The sequence below is a fragment of the Xenopus laevis genome, chromosome 1S (assembly GCF_017654675.1).
Source record: "Xenopus laevis strain J_2021 chromosome 1S, Xenopus_laevis_v10.1, whole genome shotgun sequence".
NCBI lineage: Eukaryota > Metazoa > Chordata > Amphibia > Anura > Pipidae > Xenopus > Xenopus laevis.
In genome coordinates, this window is record NC_054372.1 from 120,291,482 (window position 1) to 120,313,983 (window position 22,502).

A 22,502-nucleotide genomic window follows, 5' to 3' on the forward strand; every position below is an offset into this window, starting at 1 on the left:
AGTTAATGGGGTACAAGTAGGTGGTTTGTGGTGCCTGTGCATTCCAGTGGATGGTATATCCTTTCTGTAGCATCACCACTGGCTGATATTGCTGATACTGGGCTTTCTGAGTAATTCCTCTGAGGGTCATGGGCCTGGATGGGTATTCATCCCTTGCAATGCTCACAGTGAGATTACTAGGATACCTTGTTTGAATATAGACCTAAAAGAAAAAGGAGTTGTTCAGCAGCAAGCGATATGACTGAATGAACCACACTGTTCATGTTATAATAGCAGAAATGTTTCAGTACAAGAACTATACAAATCTATGGCTTCAATTTTGTTAAATTATTAAAAAAATTATATTGATCATTTTAGTAACACAATTTAAGAGCTGTGAGCAAAATATATTGCAAAATCACTACTGGCACTTGTAAAGTGTAATAACTGCATAGGAGAACCAAAGCCTTCAGTATTAGCTTTGAAATGGAGAAAAGCACCAAGAATATTTAAAGGCCTAATAGGTAAGCACATCTTTAGTTCACAGACGACATTTGCACATTATGTCACTTTAGTGGTCTAAATACAGATCTTATGGGACACAGGCAACAAATAGCTTGGGGACTTTTAAGAAATATCATGTACTTCATGAATTTTAATATAATATACCGTACTGAGAATGATAAAAAGGTACAAAATAAAAAAAAACAGGATGTACCCGGCAGGTTTATGAGTCCTGCAGGGTTTGCTATACACAGAAATCATTTGCTGGAATTGCTGCCGAGACAAGTAATCTAACCTGTGCGTAGGTGCCACTGCATATGATCCCATTCCATTCTGTAACATTTATACATTGTGGATGTCTGACCAAGTAGTTGTCCATTCGAGCCACATAAATATCTTTAAAATTTGTCACAGATCCATCTTTGTCATAGAAGATTGAATTTTTGTCACCATCCAAATCACTGTCTTCAAAAGGTCCAGGCTGGCCAAAAAAGACTCTCAATGATACCTACGGGGGAAGAAATGAAAATATAATATAAATAAATATGAAGTATGAAGAAAATTAAAGCATAAATGAAGACACAGTGCAGAAATGTACAGTAAGTTATTGACTTTTGTACCAGCACAAGAGAACCACAGCCTTTTAGCAGTCAAAAGATGCCTCCCCATCTTTTCTGCGGATTCACTATACATGCTCTGTGCTGCTGTCACTTACTTGAGCTAAATGTCACAATACAAGGTTGATAATTAAATAATTTAGATTATTGGTACATGGCAGCACATGAACCAGCACAATTAGCACCAGAATTTAATCAGCCCTGTGACATCAGTTTATATGACAGGCAAACCTAATTTTCTGCTTGATTTTTTGTGAAGACCCCTAAGTTAGCCTCTAAACAGCTGCTCAAAGTACACTGAGCATGGGCTTCCTTGAACAAAATTCAAGATGGAAACTCCTGTGGCTCCTGTCACTACTTTGAAGACCTGGGTCATTACTACTATAGAAATGCTGAAGTTTTAGGCTTGATGAATAAGTTTGTTATATAAAATATGGTATTTATAGTCATATTAATTTAAGGCTAAGTTCTCCTTTAAGAGTGTGTTGGCAAGTAGCCAGTCCCAGCAAGCCTGCTTAGGTGATCAAGGCTGATCAAAGCTGAAGCCCCAGGGCTCATGGCTCAGCCTACCCACAACCCCAGTAAAAACTGCTGCCAATAAAGACAAAAAATAGAAAGTTTAAAAATAAAAAAAAACTCACTTAAGTCTATTAATATCTACTTCATCAAGACATCAAGTTTCTGTTTCACCAGTAAAATGAGTTGTGCTTTAAGTGATTACAAATTACCTCCATAATCTTTTTGTGGGGGAACAATTGCCCAGATTGGTACTTAAATAAACAAAGGAAGCTCTATTGTAATCAAAAGAACCATTGTTCGCTTTGTTTCAGATTTTGACAAGCTAAAATTCTGGATCATGTCCAAGACTTGGAAAAAAAACAGATCCCATATTTTCACTGAAAGATATTTTATTTAATAATCAATGCTTCTCATTTGCTCACTTCATTCTCAGCCCCAGATCATTAGCAGTGAGGACCTCCAGTCCTATTAAAGAGTGGGTTTTGATGACCAGTGAAATTACGTTATACGGTTATATTTGTACAGTTGGATTTTTTTTCTATTGCTGGAAAGTTCCCACATGATGGATGTGCTCTTCTAAATACTATTTGTACATGCACTTAAAGAATGTCATCATCATGGGCTTTAAGGATAATATCTTTTACAGTTGTGGGTAAAGCAAATATCTCTTCTACGAGTAATTCTGCATGGCCAGCTTTATGTATCTGAGTATATGCACACATTTCTGTATGCTTCTGTTGAGGAATTAAACATTAAGACATGTGGCTAGGCTCCACATAGGTACCATATTATCAAGGAAATTTATATTTTGACATGGAAACATACAAGTTTTATTACACAAATTAACATTCAGAGCATTACCTTACAGAAGTAAAATTGAACTAAGAAATATATAGAAATGCCACTATGCCTTATCTTCTGGGCTTCAGTACTAGTGATACGCGGGGCCAGCCCTAAACCCTCAAGTGGGGCTGGTTTGGGCTAACTTCCGCACAAGGTTTGTGGGTCGTTTTAGGTTGAGCACTCACTTCCTCTCTCCTGCCCACAAACTTTCTGCCTCTTAGGCTGATAAACTAAACCATGTGTGTTTCTCAAAAGAACAAACACAATGTCTGACCAAATGAGCACCTGAGGGATCAAAGAGGAGATGAAGTTCTAATAAGACGATAAACTTGATTTAAGAAAATTGACTATAATCTCAGAAATTACTTTGTTGTCATAGTGGATATTTTATACATTAATATAGCTGGAGTTTTTAAACAATAATGTATTCATAGCATACATTACATCAGATCATATGATCTTAAGATTGTACGGTGCTGCATGTCCTTTGTGAATAACATGCTTTCTTTTTTTTTTTTTTTGCTTAAAGTACACTTTTATAAGTTGAAAAACATTGCCCAATACTTGTGTCTTTGCACTAGCATGTACTAGAATATGTAACAGTAATGGAATGTGAAACTTTGGAGAAGCACAGATAAGATAAGCGAGTGAAGAAAGAAGTGCAAACAGTATAGCCTACAGGAAAGGAGACATGGACAGATTCTGGAAGTGTACACATAAATGTAACCTAATCATCTCCGCTGATTATATGTAGGTATAATGTATTACTACATCTTAGCAGCTGCATGCCTTCAGTATTTCCAAATTCCACCTATATCTAAACCTGTGACTATTATCTGAAATGTCAATCAGCCATCATCTGTGCACATTACATTTAATAGTTGCACATCATCCATGGCTCAATCATATGTACTACATATTGTATTTGTGAGGTTATAAACCAACTAATGACTCCATTTATCTTCAAACAGTTTACATGTATTACACCATTTCATGTTTATACTGTATTGAAGCTGTTGCACAATATTAAACTAATTATTTTTGTATCATGTTTTAATCAGTGCAGACAATATATGTTCCACTGCATGTGCAAACATCATTCACTATACCCCACTCCCCTAAAGTATCCTATCACCTTCTTGTGTTCCATCATTAAAGTGGGAGCAGTCATGAAGACAATTTATTTGAATATTCTTCTTATACTGTAGAAACAGGAAACCTAAATAAATAGAAATGTACAATTGCAAAAATAATCAAGTCACTATCCCCTTTTGAGCATATGTCTATCTACAAGACTTGTTGTCTTTATAGGCAGTTGGCAAATGAAGAACAGACCTAAGTGATAACTGTCCATCAGGAAAATACTCAGACACCAAGCCTACATGTAGAGACAGATTGCTATAAAGAGTGAAAAGTAACTTGATTATGGCAGAAACAGTACTAAATCCTGATCATATGTAGGAAGTTTTCCATGAGATAACATTCATACTAAAAGTCTATTTTCGTAATAGTTCCCCTTTATTTCACTAACTACCATTCCATGTTACTACTGCAACAGAACAATGTATGCAGTTTAAAACAAATACTTACATTGACCCCAAATTTTAGGAATGAAACATTGTTCTTTGGAGTAAGCTGCCATGGGTTCTTCAAGAGAAAGCCAATAGCACTGGTAAATCTGTCAGGTGTTGGCATAAAGTTTGCAAAAGTACTTTTTGTTAGGCGAACTGGTCCATCATAAATCTGAAATCCTCTTATAGGGAAAGTCCTGTTTGATGGGAGAAAATTAATATACACTATATTAAATTGTGCCAATGATCTATTTTTTCAAAAATTAGTTTTCCTTTTCAGAAAAAAAAGGTGTAAAAGATGTTTTTGTAACCCTCCCTCCCCCTGTGATTTTTCAAATGGCTTGAAAATGCACTAAAAACCAATTGTGAAAAGTTGGTACGTAAAATATCCACCATTTCATAAAAATTTTTCTTGCTCTACAGTAAGATTTTTTTTATAGAAATGTGCCTAACAGTTAATAGGCCACTAATAATAGTGAAAATACTTTTCTGTTGAGAATGGGATACATACACAATATAAACAGGAGGTGAAACCACAAGTCTAGCCTTTGTAAGCCCCCCAAAACCTTTCAATATAAAAATATTTCCCATTTGTCTGATTTTGAAAGCTATTTTGTGGCCATGCAGATGTGAAACTTGAGCTTCCACAAGACCCCATATGTACATTACTTCACACTCAAGCCATGTACTGGCCAATCATTTATTTTATTTTCCAGTTCAGTCACAATGATGTGTCCTAAAAGGATAATGTCCTACTACAGTACTGGACACAAGTAAGGTTGCTTTAAGATGTAATGCCACAGTCTGACAGCACATTCATGACTATACTCATTTTTAAATTCTATTATATATGTACCTGTTTCTAGGAAGTGTGCGAGTTTTATTGTCTACTCCTCCACTACCCCAATATTTATTCTGGCCTCCTAAAAATCCATAATTCTTGCTTTCGCCAATGAACAGAGATTCTGAGACTTCCTGGCTAGATCCTTCATCTTTAGGGAAGCTTCCATCACTACAGAAAAGACAAAATAATAGCTTTGTTACTGTGATCAAAAATGGTATTCTTGTTCACTGAATTGTTTATATAATTTTAGCATAAGTTATGATCGAAGAGTAGGGATATCAGATTGCTTAAAAAGGTCAAAGACACATCTAGTAAATGCATGCTGCATTAAAAACAAGTTGTAAACAGTGCAGCTCTAGTTTCTAGCTGGATTTTATTACATGTGCCAAACATGTGGATCCCATACATCAAAGGTTGAACTTTGAATTTTTTAAAATTCGATTATACTCACAATTCGACTGGGAGGTTATTTAATAAAAAATTTGAATGGATAATAAATTTGATCAAACGGTTGCGACTAGAAAATCGTACAAATCAAATTGTTCTCCCTAAAAAAACTTGAATGTCAGGAAGGCTATTAACATCTCCAAATGGCTCAGCAGACCTCTGAACAGTGTATATTAAAACACATAACCAAACAAATGCACTAACCTAGCAAATGTCAATCCAACACCATTGTCAGAAAACCTGTGCAGAATGAACAAAAAAAAAAAAAGAAACTTTTGAGCAGCATATAAAGTTAATTCAGAAAACAGGAAATGAGTACAATAATGACCATGTAACTCAAACAGAAAAGGGACCTAAGGGAAGGATTATATGTATAATGCATATTCTTTGATGCTAACCTGTCACATTGACTCCCTTCAAGGAGAGTTGCTAGCCTAGACATTAATCACTCCCATCTTTGAAAATGGATATGAAGGATAAAACTGTGGTTTTATTTCCAGTGTCAATTCCTTGTGACCTTGTACAAGACATATAATTTCCTTGTTTCCAGCACATGTGGTGAGCCAAAACACATGCTCCTGTTTTATTTCTTGCACCTTTCTCTGGCAAATGGTGCCTACATCAAAAACATATTTTTGGGATCTAAAATGACTGCAGGATTATTTAAAATTACTCAAGATTTTGTATTTTTGACAAAGATATAGAAAGGGTGTTACTTTTTACAGCTGCTTTATGTAAAGGTAATTACCATGCACATACAACTGAATACTCTCCAGCTGTTCTGCAACAACCCACAGTCAAGAGGTTCACTGGGAACAGGTTCCACAAAATTAATATATTGCGAAGAAAAGCAATAAGTACAAATAAACTAATTTTTGTACCACTATGTACAACACTGGCTGTGAGACAGATGCCAATAAATTATATATTTACCCAGAGTTCTGTATAATAATGTCTCCTCCACGCACCCAAGCACCATGATCATTATTTTTAAAGGCAACAAGGCGGTCAATTACTGCTGCTACTCGAGGTTTATCTGGATCAGCATCCACATGAGGTCGAAACCTTCATCAGGAAAATGAAAGGAATGCATAATACCAACTCATTCATAACCTATATAATTACATTACTAACCAGTAACTACTTACAAGAATATGTGCATTTATTCACATTTGACCAAAACACATTTGATTTGAAAAACAAAACTAGTGTATTAGGGGAAGAAATGCAGGATAATAATCACTAGGAACAAAATATGATTGGATGTATTCTTTATTGAAAACTAGCAAACATCAATGCCACATATTATAAGGCTACGTTTTCCTGACAGATATTCGACTAAAGGTGGCCATACATCTTTCCCCGATATGCCCACCAACTGCAGGGCGATATTGGTTAATCTAAAGCCAAACAATTGGATTAAACAAAGGAAATGGGTGCAGACGGGTCATAGGACCGCATCAACTAGCCAATGCGGTCCTCTCTCACAGGAAAAATCAAACCTGCCCAATCTATATCTGGCCTGATATCCATCAGGGAGACCCATGGAAGCCCCTACACACACAGGCAGATAAGCTGCCAAATCTGTCTAAAGGACCGATATCAGCAGAAATCTGCCAGTGTATGGCCACCCTTAGCTTTTACTCTGCCCTAGAATACTAGGGTGCAGTTTCCTCTCAAACCATTCAAATCTGCTTGTTTAGCTGAGGGCTACCGCATGGATGGTCAAATTAGCCAATATCTGCATAGCAGTTTTGGATAAGCCAAAATTGGCCCACGTGTACAGAGACCTTTATTAAAACAAACAAAAGAGGTAACTTCATATGGCTTCTATCCATGTGATGGGCAACAAGAACAATAACAATTTCAGAAAAAATACATTATGATATATTATCTACCAAAACAAGTACTTAAACTTGTGTACATAATACAAAACAATATCCTGTTAGGTTGTTTTCTTAAATCATTGTGATCATATATAATTTGCACTGTGGTTACTGAATATATCAAAGGTTTATACTGTATTTTTGTTACTTATTTTGTTCTTTTACTATGTTTATAACTGTGCATGAAAAGTGAGATACCTTATGCACATTAACTAGAATTGGAAGATCAGTAAAATGCCAGTGCAAAACCACTATCTCCAAATACACACATATATTTATATTTTTTGAATGTGACTAAAAAGTGTATACCTTCTTCTCTTATTGCATAGTTAGATTTATAATATCTGATGTACTGATAATAATGGTGTGTTTCTTTAAGCAGCTTGAATACATTTTTTAGATAAATTAGCCGTTATGTTGTCATGAGGCTACCTTGTCTGTTTCTAAACGGCAGAAGTTTACCAATTAAATGATAGATGACTTCAGAATACAATGGCTTTTGTACTTACGGTAAGTATTTTAGTACTTCAGTTGAGATGAGATAAATTATGGTCACATGTCTTTGTGATAGAACTTTAGCATACAAAAGGTATTTACTGGATGAAAAGATTCAGCTTTTAAATGTAATATACTGTATATTACTGTAAATGATTACTGGGTAGAAATTGTGTAAGTAGAAATGTTTTGCTTCGATCAAACCAAATTGGACTAGAGGCTAAAAAATAAAGGGTCATGTCAGTGATTGTGTGATTTATATAAAATACTGTGCCTTTTTCAGCTGCAGCAGATGCTAACTGTTCTTATAAAAACAAGTGTGCTTCTGTGGAGCTGAACAGATGACAGAATCAGCATTGCAAGCAGCACGCTGGGGTTTGGCAGCAATATTTTCTCTTAATTCCACCCAGACAATTATATATATATGCATGCATCTGACATTTTCAGTACAGGACTGTTCTGAAATGTATTACAAATTCCAGTAAGGCTGCAAAAGGATGCATTTTACACAAAGTCATATTAGTTACAAAACACTCTACTCTGTAAAATTAACCCAGTTTTCAATAGAACCCTTTTTATGATCCCAGAAACTTATTTGTGCAGAATAGCGCCATAAACATGTATGGCCAAACCGTACCCGTCTATTAGAATTTGGACAAGGCCAAGCCTGATAACAACCCAATACAGGTAAGTTGCACATCCTCTGGACAGCATAATTAGAAGGGAAACATCTGTCTGCTTTTAATATCATGAAAACATTAATATTCAAAGACAAACCAGTTGTCTTGCCCCATAATTTAAATTATTGCCTTTCTATTCTCTCTTTTAACTTAAAATATGTTACATTGCACATGGGTGCCTAGGTCAGCTAAGCACTAGTGATGGGCGAATTTGCGCCGTTTTGCTTCGCCGAAAAATTTGCGAATTTTGCACGAAATGGCGAAAAATTCGCGAAACGGCGCCGGCATCTGTTTTTGACGCCGGCGTCCATTGCTTCGACGCAGGAGTCCGTTTTTTCGACACAGGCGTCCGTTTTTTCGGGAAAATTTTTTTGACGCCGGCAAATTTTCGCGGGGGGTTCGCAAATATTTTCGCCGGTGGTGAATCCCGCGAATTTGCGCCTGGCGAATAAATTCGCCCATCACTACTAAGCACTGCATCCTGAAAGTAGGTCATTTGTGGCTAGATACATATGTTTTTATATTTGAATAATATGATTTGAGACCCATGCCCTATTCATCGTTTAATGTGTCATTCTGTGTTTAGCAGGACACCAACAGCCAGATAATTGAAAATCAAATAGATGACATTCACCAGATGCAAGCTGTCAGATGCAAGCTGCTGCATTTATGAAAATACTGAGGGCAGAAAGCTAGTGGTCCAGCAGACTATGCCTCTAGGATGAAGCTTTTTAACACTGATTAAATAATAAAGTTGCTTATCATACCCCTGTGCCTTGCTATCCATTACAGAAGCACTTAACATTGTGGAAATAGTATTGTACCAAACTTAGATAAAAGGTCTGATTCAGATATAATGGCTCACCTTGCACTGTTGTCCAAACATAAGTACTCTCTTGGATCTTCAGAACTGGCATTTACAGTCTTAACACCTTTGTCGATGAATAGCCCTGCCTGAAGAATATAATTTACATATTTTCATCAAATACCATACTGCTTATTTTTAATACTCCTGGTTATATATGTACCCATGTAGTCAGGGACTTCCCTGAAATCTAAACAGGAAATATCCTGCTGTTTTTCAGACAGTTTCACTAAGGGGCAGATTTATTAAGGGTTGAATTGAAAATTCAAAAATATTTTTTTATTGTCAAAACTCTCGAATTCGAATTGTGAATAATCCAAACTCGATTCTAATTTGAATTTGAGATTTATCAAACCTTGACCCTGGGAATAATTCGAACTCAACTATTCGCCACCTAAAACCTGACGAGTTGATGTATAAGTCAATGGGAGAGGTTCAGTGACCATTTTGAAGCTGATACTAGCCTTCCTGAGAAAAAACTTGATTCCAGTTTAGCCAAATTTGATTCAAATTCAATTCAAGTTTTCAGGTCAGTAATATTAGTTTTGAGTTTTAGATATTTGATTTTTTTAATTAAATATCCCCCCCAATCATATTTCGAGTATAATCGAGTTTATTAGAGTTTAAAAAAATTCACATGAATTCAAAAATCAACCTTTGATAAATGTGCCTCTAAGGGGAAATTTTATCAAAGTGTGCGATTAGAACTCACCACAGAAAAACTTGCTCACTTTCTATTCATACCTATGGAATTTCTAGAATCATATTTATCAATGGAGTAAACTATTTGATAAATATGCTTTTAAAAATCCCATAGAAATGAATAGAAAGCGAGTGAGTTTTTTGTGGTGAGTTCTAATCTCACACTTTGATAATTCTGCCCCTAAATGTGCATGAAGTGCTACACCAACTTGATTTCACTTCAAACTGAAGACCTAGCATGGTTAAGAGCAATGAGCCTGTTCTGCTTTTTATATTTGTCCAGCAGTTCTTGAGGCGCATTGTGTGTGCATTGTTGGTCCCAACTTCCATGCCAGTACATGGAGGACAAATAAATATTTGAACACAGTCTTCTTATTAAACCCTTCATTCTATTTTTAAATGTCTTACCTTAAAATTTGAATGCACCCTGTTGTTGTAAAATATGCCCAGAGGAGTGAGTTCTGCTTTAGTATCTAGATAAAGTCCATGGGAATCTCCTGTTGACATCTTGTGGAAGACATACCATATCCCAGCATCCTTGATTTAGAAACAAAGAAAATTCAGCCTGTGCTCAGTCATTTTTCCAGGTGCTCTTTGTAAAAACCAATTGCTGACACTGACAACCAAAAATTGTCGAATGTAGGCCACTTAAATCTCACAATCAGTATTTGCAACAATCACCACAATAGATCAAAAATATCTGTATATTTTCTGGGGGGGTTTTTGGAAAAATTGTGGCTGCTGCAAAAGGTGGCCCTACAAAACATTAAAGGGTAGGGATTGAATTCTTATGTAAAACAACATATTTATCTTTTCTTAAGAAAACATATTTATCTTTTCTCAAACAAAACTATGTCAAATAAAAAGTAGTTTTGGTTTTCAGAGAGGATATAATCTGTAATCTAGTAAAATGAGAGACTGGTCAAGGGATTTTGCAAGAGACACGTTTTAACAAAATTATGGAGATCTTTTATAGTTTTATTTATAGTTATTAAAGGGGAACTATCGCAATGCAATGCACTGTGATGTTCTGTTCCTTATTGAAATCATTGTGGGGTATGAAGGATGCAGGCAGAGGACAGATGGCTGTTGATTCAAAGTAACAGTAGTCAGCCAGCTCAGCAAAATAGTCAGACAGATCAGCAGGAGGCTAGGCTTAGGGAATTGTTCCAAACCATTAACAAGTCGGCTTATTTTTTAATTGATGTACTGTATATTGCAAAGTTGCTTGAAAATATGTTTACTTTTCAAAAAGCTTAAATTATGTTTGTGTGGCGTTCTCCTTTAATATAAGCTTCCTCATACTGAATTAAGAAACTTTTAAAATACAATCAATCAAAAAATTCTGCATTGTTTCTGAAATAATTAAGTTCATCTTCACTATGCCTCTCTCAGCATTTGTTTTTTTTACATTCTGTCTTCATGCGGAGGTTGGGTGTCAGATGAATGATCCAATACATCTTATAGGGGAGGCTTCCTTTCCTAGCAGATGTATTAGAGCTCACTCCAATAAAAAATTCCAGTACAAATAAAATCTAACAAAATAACTGCCTTTTGCACAAATCTGCTTGATGTCTGGTGATTTTGGTGATTTTATAATAGTGTGAGCTCTAATACATCTTCTAGGCAAAAGAAGCCCCGCTATAAGATATACTGGATCTAACTGTCAATGATTATCTGACACACAACTGCTGCATGAAGAGAGAATAAAGAGAAACAGATGCTGAGAGAGGAACAGTGAATTTAAACTTGATTATTTCGGAAATTGTACAGAATATTTAATTAATTGTATTTAGAAAGTTTCTTATTTCAGTTTGATGAAGCTTATTTAAAATTTTAATTTTCACAATAGTTTCCCTTTAAAATTCACTATCTGGCCTTTGTGGAATGACACTCAGTCAGACATATCAATCATCTCATCCTAATGTGAGGGAGAATAGCCATAACCACCAGTGGCTATCTCTGAACAATCCCATCTTTATGATTTCACCATGTGACAAAAGCTTGAAGGATCGTAGGTCATGACAGGGTGCAGGACACAGGAAGAAATACAGTGAGAACTCTGTTTCATTAACACTTCAACTATATATGAAAGGCACAGAAAAAGAAGTGAACAGAGTTAAATCTCAGATTGCTAACAATGTGATACTATCTAGAAAGCATCCGAGAAAGATACATTACGGTCTATAAAACAGCATGAATTACACATGGCTGGGAAAAAGAAAAGAAAGGCACAGATGTTTGGAGAAGTGAATGGGGAAATATTACAATATGGAAATTAAGAACTTTCTGTTCGCATGAATGAAAATAGCAGTGGTTTCTAAATCAACCTATTTAAGAGAGAAAATAAAACAAAGCACAGAACATATAATGGCATTAACAAGAAGTTGAAGCATGATGACCTCTATGTAAATTTACTGGCATGTGACAGAACTGAAAAAGTTCAGGGGAGAAGTACATTACGACTAAGCATTAAAGACAAATGCAGTTGAAAATACACAGAATGCCTTTTTTGCTTATTTTACTTTCTGACCAACTCACAAATTCAGCAGTTTCCCCATTTTCTACTTAGCTACAATCTCTGCTCTGAATGGCTACCAAACTTCCATTTAAAAGTAAGAACAAACTCTGGATATATAAACTGTTGATATATCTAAGCCTATGGCACACATATTTTAGACAGTTTTGCCCACAGCTTTTCCACCTCCGAGATCTGAGAGAATCTTGTTCAAAAATCTCAGAGTCTAGCATTTTCTCACAACTCCTAATACCTACAATGGGTCATTTCTGGTGATAATTGAATCTGTTATGTGGCCATTAAAAACACTTGACAACCACTACATATAACACAGGTCTAAAATGTCATTTGCTATTCAAGGCTTATGATTTACAGAGAAAAGCAAACTGCTTACCTGAGAGCCAGCGGCTGCATTATTTATTAGGTTATTTTTAGGATTAGCAATCCAAAAAGTAGAAACAGCCCTGAAAGATGAAAATAAAGTTCATGTTAAAAAAAAAAGTCATGGGAGTTGCTTTTTGTAATTAAAAGAGTAATATTGTCAGTAACAGACAGTACACTTCTGTATGTTTCTGTATGAGCGGTGTGGCATTGGATCACATGATAAATGTCACAAAAGTACCACTTTCAAGGTACTTTATACATTCTGTTTATAATATTAGGGAAAAGAAAAAAAGATGGAATAAATTATAATGTTATTCCAATTTTTTCCTTTCCCTGAGATTATGATGGCTAAACTGTGCCCTTGTCATTTATCAAATTATATTTTGTGCTTATATAGATCTTTTGCTGTTTTACAAGGGAGCACCACACAATACACAGAGAAATATGTAAAAGCTTCCTTAAATGGAGAGATGTGATTTAACATGTGATGTTTTTAGCAGGCTGGTGGAAGCAAACTTTCCACTGCATGACTCACTGAGTCCAGTCTCCAACATAAAAATATTTTTCCACAATCTTGCTGCAAATGCTGCTAAAGTCTTAGACAATTGTTGCTTATCAGTTATATGTAAGAGATAAAAAACTTATCTTGGTTGTGCCTAACAGTCCAGCAACACATTGGACTGATGGATTTTAATATGCTTTTTAACATGAGTTCAGTGAACAGGATTTGAGCTGGACATACTTTTTGCCTGTGGTTTAAATCACAAATAAATGTATTTTTTTTTGTGCAAGTGAGATAATTAGATTATTAGAGCAGAGATAATTCCCCTTGCGTAATACACTTCGGTTATCTATTTACTGGTAATCTAATATACCTCGCAAGGACCAAACATGGAGCAGCTTCAGCCTCACTTTGTTTGGGGCAAGAAATAACAAAAACCAAGATTATAGGAAAATAGAAGATTCACAAGCAGACAATTGCACTGGGGAGTGACCTCTCAAGGAACATACAGTGCCCAGGTAGAACATACAGGGGGTTATTTATTAAAGTCCGAATGGCAAAAACTCCAAAAATTCTATGTTTTTTTTTTACTATAAAATCCGAATTTTAGTGAAAAAAACCCTTGAATTTTTCGTCAATTATTAAACCTTAAGGATGGAAAAAGTGCAAAACTGTGTTGGAATTAGCCCGAAAATCTGTCTATTTCTGACATTTCGGCAAAAATCCCCAAAATTCGGGCTTTTATAATAATAAATAACGTCCAAACGTGGATTCTAGTTTCGAGCTTTATTTTAAATTCGGATTTTGATAAATAATGCCACCCAGTGTCACATGCAACAATTGTAACTTAGGCAACACTATGATCTCCCTGCTAAAAAAAATAACCTGTTTTATTAATGCAGGTGAGCACTCTAAAGTATAATCTTTTTCCAGTACAGTTATTGATTAAGTAAAGCATGAATAGGTTTCTGCCCAAGCAGAGCTTCGGAATCATGTGCATACTGTATGCCGATTGCTACAGAAATGGAGAATTCAAATGGAAAATACAGGACAAGGGATACGAGGAGATAAGTCAATTTGAAAAGAAAAATACTGCCTGACTTTGAGAACTCTATGTTTCCAACCGCATTAAATGTTCAGATGACTAGAAAGAAATGTGATCCTAAGAAAATGCTGAATTAACCTGGAAAGAAATTCAAGGCCAAAAACACTTTTCTTGGAAGAATATGAAAAGGTCGGAACCAAAGCACCAGGCAAAGCTGACAAAAGGCTTGGTTCTGCATATTTCTAAGAAACAGGAATATTATGTTTTGAAAAAAATGTTCATACTGTATTTGCAAAGTGTCCAAAAGATGATTTATAAGCCTGGAACATGTAGCTTTGGTACTCAACTGTTGTGGAACTACCACTTTTAAAGCTTTTACTATTTCTCATCAGGTCTGGTGATACAATGTAAGGAATTATAGAGTTCAAACTGTTGTCTCTCCATGACAGTGAGTGATATCTAAACAACTCAATAACTCTAAAAGAGAGCACAGTCTCTATACTTAAACCTCAGTGAAGGTGAACTTATTGTGAGACACTTACATGCAGTCAGTGGCTGGGTTAGGAGTGTAGTTCCCGTAGACTTTGTCCCGAATGCTCACACACATCCTGTTATTTCGGTCTGTTGGTAATAAAGTGCCTGGTTTGGTAACGAGTCCAAGGTTGTGAAACATAGTGTTTCTTTGTTCAATGCCATCTTCCAAAAAGAAACAGTGCCCTAGGGTGTCATAGCCAATGGTGTCCTTAATCTGCAAGAACAGAGGTTTATAAAAGCTATTACATAAGGATATTAATGTTGCAGAAAGTAAAAATGGGGATGTGCTTTATAACTATTGAACTCAATCATGCTTTATGCACTTTTTTGCTCAAAACCCTGAAGGAATACAAATAAAGTTGTATTCCTGTTAAGCATTTCACCATTAAAGTGCAAACACACAAGCCAAATATGGTATTTTCTTTTTCCTGCTGTATCATCACCAATTCTTACCCTAAGTTTATATTTTGTTTTTCATCACCTCCCACTCAAACATCCTCATGTTTTCATACCTCACCTTTCTTGCCATTCTGTCTCTCCTGCTGACAAACTATTCAGCTCATATGCTGGTAAGTTACTTCAGATGTACTTTATACCCCATTTAACAACTGGCCTGGGTTTCAGGAAATTAACTCTTCTTGGAATTTCTTCTAAAATTATTTCACGCTTCTGAATATTTGTTCAAGTGTTTGTGAGACAATCTCAATAGAAAACTTAGATAATCAAAGGACACTGTCATATGCAGGAATTTCTTATGAAAACAATGTTGCTTTTAATAACGAATTAAAATACTCACAAGCAAGCCGCTAGTAGCGTGGACAGTAATACATCTAGAAAAGCAGTGATGAATAGACAGCCCATCTACGTAGGTATCTGAGCTGTAGCCTCCTACTTCATCTACATCTCCACAGAGGTGAAAGTGAAGAGGGTAACGTCCCATTAACTGCTGGCCCATTTTCTTCAGTTCCACATTAGACATATGTAGAGAAGTGAAATTCCTTAAAATCTACAAAAATGGAACGGATTACAATTCTGCAACAGAACTGATAAAGTCAAAATATATTAGAACCCCCCCGTAGTATTCCTGTAGATATATTTTATGCTTAACAGAATTAACCAATTATAATACTTGCTATGACAAACAAAGTTTGTAATAGCCTAAATGAAATGCAACTGGCTAGTAAAGGCAAGGTTTTCTCAAAATTGCTGTGCTTCAGATCCTCTAGTTTAGATTTGTAATGAAGCATAATTGCTATGAAGCTTTTGCTGTTTTTCTTATTGCACAGGATACTCAAATTGCCCTTCCGCTTGCCTGACATATAAAGAATGAATTGTAGAATTTTAGGACTCATTTTTCAGAAGGCACGAGTAAGAAAAAAAGGAATGACAAGTAGGAAGCACAGAAATGCAGCCCAGTGTAGAATAACATTTCAAATGTCAATAAAATGTGTTTTATTTTGTTCACAATTATTACTGTACACAAAATGCTGAACAGACTACTGGCTGTTAATTAGGTTTCCATAATGCATTATTAAACGGGATATAAACCTAAAATAAATCTTGCCTAATCAAAGACTATGTAATTCTAAGCAAATTTCCAATACACGTCAAATAAAAATTGGCGCTGAAAGTAGTATTTGTCTGTGTCTTTCTGCATTGTTGGTTTCTGCAATAATAAAACTTGAAAACCCTTTAAGCCTCAATATCTCTGACGCTTCTTCAGAAGGTCTGTAAAAGCTTCTGTTACATAGTTTCAAAAGCCAGAACCAGCAGCAAGGAGTATGGTAGGAAACAGAGATATAGTTTTCAGTAGCAATTATACCAAAAATAACTTTAAAATCATTGAGCATGTATAATAAATGTACTGGGTTCTTCTGGAAAGTTACTTAATCTTATATTTTCTTACATTTGGTAAAATGTAAATGTTGATTTACAACCTCTTTAAGTCTGTTCCACCTAAAGCATAAGTATGATATCCAAAACTTTAAATTTCCAAGCACTAATAACTATTTAAATTACAGGTACAATCAAATGTGGGTGATGCTCAACTATAACTCAACTATTGTTGTAGCGTCGGGTGCAAGCTGCTGGTCCCCTGCCAGGGACCTATGTATAACTCAAGAAACACGCTGCAGCACTCCGAATCCTGTGAAAGTGGTTTATTGCGCCAACAAACTAGGCATCGTTTTGGGCCAGGAGAAAGGGTGTTGGCCCGAAACATTGCCTAATTTGTTGGCACAATATACCACTTTCACAGCATTCAGAGTTATTTAAAATACAGGAACACGTATATTTTTAATTAAAAGCACTGCTGCTAGAAAGAAATTTGCCAAACCTTGATGTGCCCCCCAAATGTGTCATAGCTGAAGAACTGGCACTGGTTATCTCCATAGCAGGTGTTCTCGGTTTCTCCTTGTATTACAATATTCCTTGTAAGGTCTCCAACCTCAGCCCTCATGTCCAACCCATCTGTGATCTCTCCCATGTGGAAATAAAGAGGCTTTTCTATTGACAGACAGTAAAGACATTATATATTAAACATTTTGTGAAGGAACTGCAAAATAAAAGGAAAAACAAAAAATGCAGTTTTAAATATAGCAATAATATAGTGTTGGTACCTTTACTCCACTCAGCATGTGCATAGAACCCAGCTGCAGAAATGGACACAGGCATGATGCCAGAACAGGGGTCCCACCAATATATAATGCCTAATACATTTCTCAGACGTGTTATCTTAGTAAAGAACAGCACACCACAACTTATTATTACAAAACTAATGATGATACTCAAAAAAAATAAAATAAGCAGGAACCCATTAAAATCAATGTTTTGATCTTATTATGACATTTTTTTGTCCCTTTAACTCATATTCTAAAACTTTCTGTACATTCTATAAATTAAAATGCAATCAGAATAGGTTTTGCCATGGCTTTAGAACTTCTATAGTAAAAACAAAGAAAAATAAAAACCGTGCATCTGAACATGCATCATCATCACAAACACAAAGATGTAAATTCAGTTATACTGTACCTTTTACTTTAACCTGATACTTGTTGCACTCCGGGCATGGGAGGAGAGTAAATTCCTCAGCCTGGTACATTGAATAGTCAGTACTTGAAACAACAATCTGGTCTCCTAGTTGCCAGGAGCTAACATCTTCCAAGAGATCCAATACAACACCACCCACAGCCTCCACTTGGAAACCGAAAATTGGCTTGCCTGAACAAAAAGATTGGGACAAATTATATCTGTGAGGCTGGCCAAGTTAGAAGGATCATGCAATGAAAAAAATGAGCTACGGATGCCAAGTGCAAAGTAAAGAAACTAAAATTCTCATTTACTGCCAAAGTATTTATTGTATTAAAGACAGAAAAAAAAGAGAAATTTTTGAGTTGTGATTAAAGCCAAAATAATAATAAATTATACATTAAATTCTTGTACTATATTTATTCTAAAGAAAGTCTTTAAGAACAGTTTCTTCCCATTAGTGGGAATTGAAGTTTGGGTGTATTGAAGTTTACATGACAGTTAAAAAATTTGGCTTCTGGCAGTATTGAAAATTAACCAATATAAAAAATTATAAAATTAGCTGCATGGGACCAGCTCTGACCTATTATGCAAAGTTACATGAAGTGATATTGGTTAATGGGAAACAACTGCATCAAATCAAAACGCCTACCTTCTTTCCATTCACTGTATGCTTTCACAGCAAACCTCTGACCATCCACTGTGGTGAATTCTTTCACTGCTAATGCTTTCCCCCCGGAGCTATGATTTTCATAGTCTCTAACTGATTCACTATAGGAATCATTGCCTCCGCCAATCATACCAACAAAAGCCCAAGTTTGCCTGAAATAAAATCCAAGATGTTAATACTGTATGTCTACCACATCACTATGAACAATAACAAGCATTTAAAGGTCTGAAAACAGTTACATTTATTTAATTTACATACAGACACAACTATGAACACACATATGAAATGGGTATATATCCTGCAGACTGCAATGAGGATAGTGTTCTTTGTATTCCAACATGCATCAACATCAACATGCAATGTTATAGATTTACATTAGGAACGAATAGTCAGACAGATCAAAATTCAAAATGTCTCAAATCTGATTGAATTCCAAAACAGTAAAAGTCAGACGAGAAACCATGGCAAGTTTTGAATTAAAGGGAAAAGCAAATATAAAACTGCTAAATTACTTTTACCTATAGCTTAATCCTTTTACAAGCTTGCTCCCAAGAAGATTTTGAATTGTCAGACGTGTTTCATCCAATAAATTTTTCTCAACAGAGTCGCCTACAGCAATAGCAACAATTCGACCAGGCTTCAGAGCTTTAAGATATTCTTGGAACCTCTTGCTCTCATTTTGATATACGTATGTATCAAATCTTTCTGATTCTAGTACTTGGGCAGTATCTTGATCAATGACTCGAACATTCATACCTCTGACAAAAGAACGTTCAAAACTGTAAGATCCAGATTTAAGACCTAAGGAATCTAAGGACTTTGTTAACAATGTCCAAGATAATTTGCTAGATCCGTGCAATTCCAGTGTTCCACCAGCTGATACACCAATGAACTTCCTGCCAAAAACTGGCACATCATCACCTTCATCTGATTTACCATATAAGATAATATTTGCTTTGGATTTATAATGGCATTTCTCTGCTCCAATATGGAGTGCACCACCATCCTTTATCAGGATAAAACGAGTTCTTAAAGTAATATTTTTAGAGCCATTTGCATTGTCTTCAAAAACTAGTAGCCCTGCAAGAAAGAGAGACCTATAAGTAAATTAAAAATACTCGATGGAGTGGAAACAATGACAAGAGTGAGGGGAGAGGAAGATTTCAGATGGTAGATTATTGGAACAACATATCCCCTATGCATCTTTTAAATATATCTGCCTGCTGATATAAATACAAGTATTCTTATTATTTCATTTTTTATCAAATTCTCAAAAAAAGCACATTATATGAAAATTACACAAAAAGCACTTCAATTCTGACCAACTGTACAGACAAAGAAAATTTTTGAAAATATGTTACAACAAATTTAAGATGCCAGTGCAAGCAATCTTTAAAATAATTTTCTGATTGCAGTTTTATAAATAGTTTAATTTAAAACTAATAAAAACACTTCTTGCACATGTTTACAGTTATACAAAAGAGATTACTGCACATTCCCTGGTCCAAGTTACAGTGGGGGAGGATAAGCCTGTGAAGCCAATGCTTTGGTCAGGATACACTTCCCCAAAAAAGCTATCATGCAGGGATGGGACTATGAAATATGACTGGACATAAATAGTCAGGACCACCATATGGGCTTATATTGAACACGGAGCACCAGCAGTCATTAATTAGTAATTAAAACACACTGGGGAGACTTTTAAGAAACAATATTTTAATTGCTGTTCCAAGTGAATCATCTACCTGGCCACCTGCACTTGTGGTGTGCAGTATGTGGACAAGACCACACGTGGTGCAGGAGTCAGGTTCCTGGAACATCTATCGGCTGCCGAGAGAGGAGACAAAAAAATCGGGTATTGCCAAACATATTGTAGAACAGCATAATGGTGATTCAAGAGTAACCTTTCAGATAATTGACAAACTCAAATATAATGTGATACAAGGAGACCGAGATAAGATCCTGTCCAGGATGGAGGTGTACTGGATGTATCAACTTAAAACAATAGATACTTATGGTGGACTCAATCGCGAATGTGAACTGACATGTTTCTATTAATCTTAATATCATATGATGTTGCCAGCAGTGGTTTTTATATGTACCTGTAAACCAAGTAAATGAGTATGGAAACAAACAAAAAGGACCTTCTTTTGGGATATGATGAATGAATTTATTAGATATCTGCATTAATTGATTTATCACATTTTTTATGCCTAATTGCATCTAATTATAAGTCAACTGTGCCTTGGGATACATGTCCTGCTCATCTTTTTAATAAAGAATAAATAAAATATGGACTTTAATGACTGCTCCGTGTTCAATATATTTACTTGAAGGCTGTATGTGTCGGGAGCGTTTTCTCACGTGTTAACACAGCAGGAAGAAGATTCACAAGGTCCGTGAGTGCTCCCTTCTCTTTCCTTTTGCTCCCACCAAATGGTCTTACCCTGACATGGTATGGCAGCTTACCAATGTTAATAACCATAACCCTGTTTTTGTTATTTTTATGCAATTGCATCAATACTAAATCACTAATACAATGTAAAAACACAGGGCCAGGTAATGTGCATGGATTTATCCTTCTCTTAGGATCAGCCATTTTTGTTTTGCAAATGTATAGTGGATGAAACATGACGTTCAATTAAGTTTTGTAGCAACCAATTGGATAATGAACACAACAAAGTCTGGTAGACACATTCTGCTTATTTGTTACTATGGGTTTCTAGAAATGACACAAACGTTATAAATGTAGTACTTAAAATGCCTTATTGGTTGTTATGAGTACACCCATTTGTAATAACATCTATCAAAGTTCTCCCAATACACATTCAACTACTGCAACTAAAGCTATAGACAAATAACAAACTCGCGCCTCCCGTCTTATATGGTTATAGAGTGCACTGTTGCATCTGACTAAGTGAAAAAGGTAAAGCTATAGACAAATAACCATAAACACGCACCCCCGTCTTGTATAGTTATAGAGTGCACTGTTGCATCTGACTGCAAGCGAAAATGCTCTTTAATGATCACTTTCTTTGTTGCATCGTGTCCAGGATTCCAGTTGGTAAGATCATGATTCTGATCTGGACAGTTTTCTAAAATAAAAACAAATATAACATTATTATTACATTTTATAAACTCAAGGTAAACTTTCTGAATATTTTTAGAGAGTGTTTCAAAATTATATTCAATTCATATTCCAGATTTTATCAGATTTTTATGCCACCTAAGAAACAGGCCTTGTCAATGTGTAGTCGCTCCGTGGTGCTCACTGGTATAACCCCGGGCTGGTGAAGTTTTCTGATAGGAGCACCAGCCCAGGGTTACAGGTAAGTCAATACGATCCCTGTAACCCTGGGAGTGCCTAACATTTGGGATCCCCAAGTGTAAACAGACTTTCCTTCTCCTTTAATTTAAGTAGAATCAACAAGTATACTTCAAATACACACAGTATTTATTTTTAATAAACAATGATTGTCTTTCGTTAAAAAATGTGATAGAATGCAAAAAATCATAAATGGAAATTAGGGTTAACAATAAAAAACGATATGCTGACTTTGCAGCCAGACCCAGAGTTCTACAACTGATGGCAAGTAAACAAACTGATGGACGATATGAGGCAGCTGGGAATTACTGCATGTAATTGATTCTGTATGTTGTTCTGGGAACTGGGTTGGAAATGTTAACATTATGTAATATGACACAAACTACTTTTTCATAATGCAGGCTTTAAAATGATTTTTAAAAAAAGTTTTCTTTGCTTATCTCTACATTACATTGCTTCACGTCTGTATTTTACAAGGCCCTGAGCATAACAAAACTTTGTATGTGGGGCTTTACAATACTACAATCTGAATCAAACTATTGAGT

General features: G+C 35.5%; 1 protein-coding gene across 3 annotated transcripts in view; it reads right to left on the reverse strand.

Moving 5' to 3' along the window:
- The window catches only part of cemip2.S (cell migration inducing hyaluronidase 2 S homeolog), a 62,673-nt gene that overhangs the window by 6,478 nt on the left and 33,693 nt on the right, over positions 1 to 22,502 (reverse strand). For all 3 annotated transcript variants that reach the window (XM_018243850.2, XM_018243849.2, XM_018243851.2), the window contains 16 exons: positions 21,593 to 21,727; positions 19,151 to 19,712; positions 18,615 to 18,784; positions 17,966 to 18,154; positions 17,271 to 17,440; positions 15,732 to 15,941; positions 14,944 to 15,149; positions 12,865 to 12,934; positions 10,361 to 10,489; positions 9,251 to 9,339; positions 6,258 to 6,389; positions 5,529 to 5,564; positions 4,890 to 5,045; positions 4,053 to 4,230; positions 779 to 991; positions 1 to 202 (listed from right to left, as the gene is read on the reverse strand). The exon at positions 1 to 202 is cut by the window's left edge and continues 7 nt beyond it. In XM_018243850.2, the coding sequence (XP_018099339.1) occupies positions 1 to 202; positions 779 to 991; positions 4,053 to 4,230; positions 4,890 to 5,045; positions 5,529 to 5,564; positions 6,258 to 6,389; positions 9,251 to 9,339; positions 10,361 to 10,489; positions 12,865 to 12,934; positions 14,944 to 15,149; positions 15,732 to 15,941; positions 17,271 to 17,440; positions 17,966 to 18,154; positions 18,615 to 18,784; positions 19,151 to 19,712; positions 21,593 to 21,727 (2,847 nt within the window). The remainder of the gene's footprint in view (positions 203 to 778; positions 992 to 4,052; positions 4,231 to 4,889; positions 5,046 to 5,528; positions 5,565 to 6,257; positions 6,390 to 9,250; positions 9,340 to 10,360; positions 10,490 to 12,864; positions 12,935 to 14,943; positions 15,150 to 15,731; positions 15,942 to 17,270; positions 17,441 to 17,965; positions 18,155 to 18,614; positions 18,785 to 19,150; positions 19,713 to 21,592; positions 21,728 to 22,502) is intronic.